This window comes from Neodiprion fabricii, chromosome 3 (genome assembly GCF_021155785.1).
Source record: "Neodiprion fabricii isolate iyNeoFabr1 chromosome 3, iyNeoFabr1.1, whole genome shotgun sequence".
Classification (NCBI taxonomy): Eukaryota; Metazoa; Arthropoda; class Insecta; order Hymenoptera; family Diprionidae; genus Neodiprion; species Neodiprion fabricii.
The window spans coordinates 14,255,782-14,262,968 of record NC_060241.1 but is presented as its reverse complement, the minus strand read 5'-3'; the positions used below and the strand labels follow the sequence as shown (position 1 = coordinate 14,262,968).

Here is a 7,187-nt window from a genome sequence, read left to right as displayed (position 1 = left end):
ATGCCACCCAGTGGCTACCGGGGCGTGTGTGATCATCCGTGTTTGACACAAAGGCTGTCGGGCGTGTCCAGATGAGGGGTATCTGATCCGCTGCAAAAACCCCGGTCTTCCCGTTCGGAATCGCCGGCATCGCGCTCCATATCTGTAGACTGTCCATTTTGTACCTCGTCTTCTTCTCCTTCTTCTTCTTCTTCACCCTCGTTATCGGAGATAATCATACCATTCGTAGAAGATTGTGAGGAGGTACGTAAGTCAATCGCAGTAGTAAGTATTTCGTAGGGAACGGTAACTTCGCCGTCTGACGTAGGCGCAGTCGGATCAGGAGAGATTTTCAGTGAAGCGACTGACTCTGGTATTACTGGTTGTAGCGTGAAATTTCTTTTTGGTACCTGCAGTGGCTGATTACTAGTCGAACTCTCCTCTCCGGTGATTTTGGGCTTACTGGCTGACAATGCTTCTGTATAATCGTATTTAGTTAGAATATCGTTGTTGTTGATCCATTTCTTCAGTTTGAGTGCGTTGTTCATCGCACATTTGAAAAATTCCTCCTTCTTAACGCCGTGGAAGAAGCACCATACCGAAGACCGTTCCAATTTGTCGAACGCCGGGCAATCGATGTCCTCCAAGTTGAATACTTGACGCGCGGTACTACTTTCAATATATTTACATTTATCGTGTCCACGGGCAAAGATTCGATGAGCGTTACGTGCGATTTCTCGGAGGTTAACGTCTGATTGAACCAGCGAGATATCACCTTCAAACCACTCGATGCCATGAAGGTAGCAGGTTACGTAATTGTTGACGCCACGTTCTTTGAGCGGTAGATCCGTGAAGGGATATGGCGGTTCTATTAACCAGTGCGCCAAGTAGCGATGATCGATGGTGACGACTGCCACCTCTTTCGGTATAAATTTACCATAGATATTTCGAAATCCTTGAATATCTATCACGTAATCCATACTTGAACTTGAAAGAATGTAGTCGAATGAATAGAGAGCTGGAAGAGCGAACCTGCAGTGACGTAGTTTGAATGCTGACTGGCTCGGCACCGTAGTTACGGGTGTTTATATACAGCCTTGTGTTACAATCCCCGCCTCAATTTTTGTTTATCGGGTGTCTACAGCCGGTCTGTTGCTCCCCTTGAAGACGTTGGCGTGGTGTAGTCACAGTGTTCTCTCTAACGGAAATCACCACCTGGTATGTCATAGAAGCGGTCGTGATAGGAGGGGCGTGATCTCCCTGTCTTTCTTAGCCCGAAAAATCTGTAATGACCTGACGTGCAGCATCAACTTCAATAAGATTATCAAATTCAGCGTACACTAGGCAATTCACAGTTTCTTTGAGAGCATCGTCGAACCGCACTTCGACCCTGAGAGTTCCATGTTTGATGAGCGACCAGTGCGATGTACAGTTGGCTGAGAGATCGGGGGTTAGGTCAAAAGCCAATAGACAATTTCCTTAAGCGAACTGCTGTCGGCCGATACCGTTTCCTTCGTTCAGAAAATGAATCCCCGTACCGGAGAAGAGGGTGTGATAAGCGTCCACGTAGAGTTCGTCTTTGGCAAAACTCATCTGTAGCGGCTTCGATAGGACTTGCACCCCGTCGACGTACAACGACAGGAAATTCAAAGAGTAGTTTTGAAAATTAAACGGATTGCGCTGTCTGTCGCCGTTGAAGGCTTTATTGCTGACATAACCGATTATCACTCGTTTCGGTAGTTGTCCGAGTATGACATTGTGCAGTGTTTCTGCCTGTACTCCTGCGTGTATGGTGAAAGACTTCACCTCGACTCTGGTTACGGGATATTTTGCCGTACCTTTGGCTAGCGTCCGTGCGTGCGCCAGCAAGATTCCAGGGCTGATCTTCATTCGGCGAACGAGCAGCGAAGTTTCCAGTATGTGCAGCTTGTGGCGATTTTCGGCTTCCATGATGCAAAAACTGTCTCTTGATCTCACAAGTCGAAGACGCAGTTCCACACCGTTGATTAAAAATTTGTCTTGATCAAATACGTCACAGTGCAGATGTCCAATCAGATCAACGGTACGTGCATTGCTCATGATCCGTTTGCGTTCGATGAAACCTCGGTCAGCACCGACGGCGTCGGCGTCGTATACATCCGATACTCCATCCTCGCTGTCGTACCATAGAGCCAAAGAAAGATGGGATTTTTTGGCGGGGGGTGCGTAATTCAGTAGAGTCTCTATATATGCTCGATAGGCGTAAGAGTTGTTGGCTGGTGAGACTAGTTTTTGATTGAAGAATATATCGACTTGATTGAACATCGAGTGAAGCTGATTGTTTACCGGAGTGGCATGCGGAGTAGCCGCGTTGCCTTCGCCTGCCGGTGGGGTAGGAGCAGACGGTTGTAGCTTCACTCGTACGCTAAGCATAGTGTGTGCCAAATCGATGTACTCATCACCGTTTCCAGGTACAACAAATTCAATCGGGGAATCGTCGGTTAGAGATGATACGGGCTTGTAGTGTACCCATTGACCAGCCTCAATAGACGTCTGCGTTGATGGTAGAGAAAACAAATCCAGTTCCGACTTCATACACTCACCCGAGTGCGCGTGCAGGAAGGCCATTGTTGATGTTTAGATTGAAGACGAGCGGCGCGTGGGCTTACCGGGGTCCGAATATGTCTGTAAGGTCCCGTTTTTTACAACACTTTTTCCGCTTAGTTTTCTTGACGGTTCCGGAACGCTTGGGTAACTTGGCCGATGTTTTCTTTTTCGACCTTCGTCTAATTTTTCTCGTAGTACCAGCTGCTGGGTGCGCGCCGACAAGTCTGTTGACGCGGGCAATGTTTGACTGACGCGCTAATCCGCCGGCTCGGCTTTTATAACCGCTACCCTTCATGAGTTTATCAATTTTTTCTTCAGCAGCTCTTTTCAATTTGTGTCCTGATTCTATGAATCGACTCTTGACTGACTGTTTGAACGGAGTGTCGTTTCTTACGTCTGTCATGACGTTCATCCCTGCACGCAGTGCTTCTCTTCCGACCGCGCGAGCACCACTGGACAGCAGAGGTAGTATTCGACGAAAAAGGCCTCCCAAGAAGCTGCCGATTCCGTGCCCACGTTGATGCGGTGCTCCTCGGTAAACCGTCTCAATGCCTCCACCGCCGAGCTGATTTTCGTAATGTTGTATATAATGAGCCATGTCGTACCTAGTATGTTTTCCCTCTCTCTTTTGCTGAGCGACTCCTGTGATTCCAGTCAATTACTGAACGCGTCTAAAATGCAGCGTTACCGTCAGTGTCCCGCTCGTGAATGGTGCTGGACTACCGAATTGATCTCTTATATCGATCTCGATGGTTTGAAAGTTCGTGAGCATCAGTGGTACGTAGTACAGTGGTGATAGTGTTTTCATCTCTGATTCGCCTTGTGAGATATTGTCTTTGCCGCATGTTTGAATGACTCGTAACAGCGGGGCGTAAACATCTCCAACGATACGTGGCTCCACCAGATCGCAATAAATAAACATCTGGCAGCCGGGGATCCTTGATGATTTGTTGGTTTCGGATAGCTTGCAATCTGATACCTCAACTGCACCTTCCCCAGGAGTATTGTAATGCGTGACACAGGGTATCGTTTCATTTTTCACTGGCGCATACCCCCGAGGGTGTTCAAACGTGAGTGGATAATGAATTTCGGCCAGCCCGACTTCCCAGTCGCCCGTTAGTTGAATCTAAAGCGGTAACTGGGTAATGTAACAGCACGTCCGATTCTCCGGAAAAAACTGCATCGAGCTGTTGCTCGGTAAAGTCAGGTAAAACTGATCCCGGGACATTTTCTTTGATGCACGAGTCGAACGGTGAACACTCAACGACTGCGAGACATACTGCAATAACACGCTATTTTATCATCCCCGTGTTTCCCCCTCCACACGCTGAAGTTCAGGGTCGTAGAACAAGCCGTCGATTAATTCGCCGTTGAGATCCTCCAAGACGTACACTATCGGTGAACGTGCAAGCACTCGTCGGATCTTGAATAATTCTTCGCTCCAGTTTGCCGCGTAGCCTTTTTCAAATGTTCCCTTGGTTTTACTAATTCGTACAAAATCATTCTTATGGAATCTCGGTTTGCCATTTGGACGCGGAGGATAACGCTTTTCCATGTGGGCACGTGCTGTAGCAGCATTGCGAAGCGTCACTTCCGACGGCGCCATGCCGATGCTCGAGTGAACTGTATTGTTGTAGGCTTGCACGATTTGTGGCAAAACATCGACGTAGCGTTGCGTCTTTTTATGCGTGAAGTAACGCCACAGGCGTTCTTTGAGTGTACGATTGAATCGCTCCACGATAGCTGCTTTCACATCGGGATTACGAGTAACACGATATCGTATTTCATTGTCGCGAAGTATCTTCTGAAAAGCACTCCCGACAAATTCTTTACCCTTGTCCGTTTGCAGTAGGTCGGGTCTGCGCGGCGTAGTGTGTAACACTTGCTCGAAACCTTCAGCAACGGTTGCGGCTGTCTTTCGTTTCAGCGGGACCACCCATGCGTACTTGCTTAATACATCGATGACCACCAGGAGATAGCGAAAACCGTTGTTGCGGCTCTTCATGGAACTCAGGTCAGCCAGGTCAGCTTCCCATACGTCGTCTATGTTGGAAACGTTGTACCTTGCTCTCGGAAATTTCCTGTGCACGGGCTTGTGTAAGGTGTAGGCATCCTGAGCTGCCAGCCATTTTCTCACCGAATCGCGAGAGTTGTTTTCGCGTGCAACATCTTCCAGAATTCGTGCTCCCGCGTAACCGGCAGTATGCGAGGGATTGTAATACGTTTCTTCAAGAAGAGTCGTCATTTTTCTTCAGCCGAAGCGTTTTCCAACCGGATTTTGCTCCGGTGGTGCGTTTGCGTAGAGCGTATCCTGTGTCGTGAGAACGGCTGGTTACGGGTGTAACGTTTGCGGAACTTCGTCGCTTCGTCGGGGAACTACTGGTGAGTGTAGATAGTTGTTGCGATGTTACCGTCGGTAGACCCAGAGCGTCGAATGTGCGTATGTCTTTCCAAAGCGTATCGTTCCCCACGTATTCTCGGGGTACGTTGATCGTCTGAAGAAACCGTGCAAACTGACCAGCCCCTGTAGGAGTAAAAGTCTTCCTAGATCGCATGGCGTGATTGACCAGGTCGACGATGTTTGCGCCGGGAACTGTAACGCCGTCTAACGAGACGGTTCCTGCGGCATCCCAAGAAAATCGTTCCGGTACGCTGCCGAGTTCGCGCATCAGCATTTCGGCCTTTGCACGATACTTCTTTGGTACCGCTGACGCGACTTTCTTTGCGCGCGCTTGAACGTAGCCAGGACTCGCAGCTACGGTGGGAGATATCATTGATTCTTCGGCTGTGTTTCTGTCTTCTTCTTCCTCCTCCTCCTCTTCCTCCGTCTCCTTTTCCTCGAGAACGTCTAATTTCATGGGTTTGCGTGCGTCGTTTGCAAAAAACAAATATCGTTGAAGTACCTGCTGATAGAGTTCCCATTTTTCTGCGTCGTCTTTCGACGGTTTGTTCAAGATGTCCTTCATCTCGTTGTCGAGTCTTGAAACGGGATCGGTGTGTGTGGTAGTTGTATTTCCAGGTGAAAGCGTAGTGGCTATACCCTCGCTGACGCGTTGTTGAAATCTCTCCATACTCTCCATAGGAATTAAAACCATCTTCTTTGTACGTTCCATTTTGTTACTTGGAGAAGAGGCTGGAAGCTAAAGTCCCGAGTAACAGAGCGAGCAAGAGGGTGAGAAATCCGTTCCCACGTTGAACAAGAAAACGTTTTTTGGACTTCCAGGTACCCCGGTTGCTGGCCAACCGCCGTAATGTCTGTTTATGACGTGCCAGACGATTTTTCTGAATTCTGGACAGTGCTAGGTTACCCTCCAAGGTGTTCAATGCACACTCACAAATGGTCTTTACCAGCGAATTGTCGGCCGTGCGTAGCAATGCCGATCTCTGCGTCGGGTTCAATTTCTGCAGAGCGTGCAGCGCTACTGCGTTTGCTTTGGTGAAATCGGCACGAGCTCTGCGACCGGACGCGGTACGGCGTATTCGAGGCATCACAGCTGAACGACTGGAACCCGGTGCGCATTGGTGACCTTTATATCCTTTCGCGGAACGTAGACATAGTGATTATCGTCCGAAGGGAAGATGTTTGATCGGAAACGGCAATTCTCCGGAGTGGATTGCTTCAGGTCGAAAAGCAGATATCCGTGTGGCGCTGCGGTAGCGTCGTGATAGGCCTCTTGAAGAAACCTCGGATCTTCGGAATACACCTGTCTGGCAAGATGTTGAATTTGGGCACGATCCCGTGGATTTTTGAAGAAGACTATGTAGTTTGCGTTGAGGGAAATATCTCGTTGACCGTTGCCCTTGTGAAAGAGATTTTGTGTTATGTAGAAAACGCTGAGGTTCTTGTGATGACAGACCTTGGTAAAAAGATCAACGACGACATTGTTTGAAGCCTCTCGCATCAGATCGTCGATTACCAAAAGTTTCGGTTTTTTGTCACCCTCGTAATCGGCGTGTTGCGGTAACCCCTCGCGGTACTCTATACTCTTGTCCCCGTCGTACAACGGCTGCCATTCGTCAAAGTACCATATCACACGACTAAATCTTGTGTCGCACATTGACGTTCCATGACGCAGAAAGTTCTTGACGAAATTTGATTCACCGCACCCTGATGGCCCGGCTACAATGGCCGAAAACGGATGTTTCCAACGTGTGTCCGTCATCGAACAAGAAAAAGAAGAAGAAGAAGAATTCATGGATAATGCGGGATCTATAAAAATTGAAACAATTGAAAACACGTTCTTTTACTACGCTAGCTTGCTCGCGGCGGCGGCGGCGGAGGCGGCACTCCCTTCGTGCGCTGACCATGAGCTTATTCAAGCGCACGCGGAAGCGTAACCGCGCAGGTACGAGCTCATCGGCGCGGTCGCGGTCGAGCTGATTGTGCGTGAGGCGCGTACGCCATGAGCTTATTCGTACGCGTGCGCGCAGTGATATCAGCTTGAAAACAGCGCGCCCCGCCGCGGTTTACGAGATGAATTTTTACGAGCAATGCGAGATTTTTTCTCAATTTTTCATGCGTAGGGTTTAAGCGTGGTACTAACCTTTATACAGTTTGGCGGGACACATACGAGAGAGTATCTGATGGGTTGGCCTGGCGTCTCGCCGGTTGGAATAACAGG

General features: G+C 48.9%; 1 protein-coding gene across 1 annotated transcript; it reads right to left on the bottom strand.

The window, feature by feature from the left end:
- Positions 1–1,458: 1,458 nt before the first annotated feature.
- On the bottom strand, positions 1,459–2,586 carry LOC124178262 (uncharacterized protein F54H12.2-like). Its single transcript, XM_046561497.1, has one exon. It carries the CDS (start codon positions 2,584–2,586, stop codon positions 1,459–1,461), a length of 1,128 nt encoding a protein of 375 aa, XP_046417453.1.
- Positions 2,587–7,187: the final 4,601 nt, after the last annotated feature.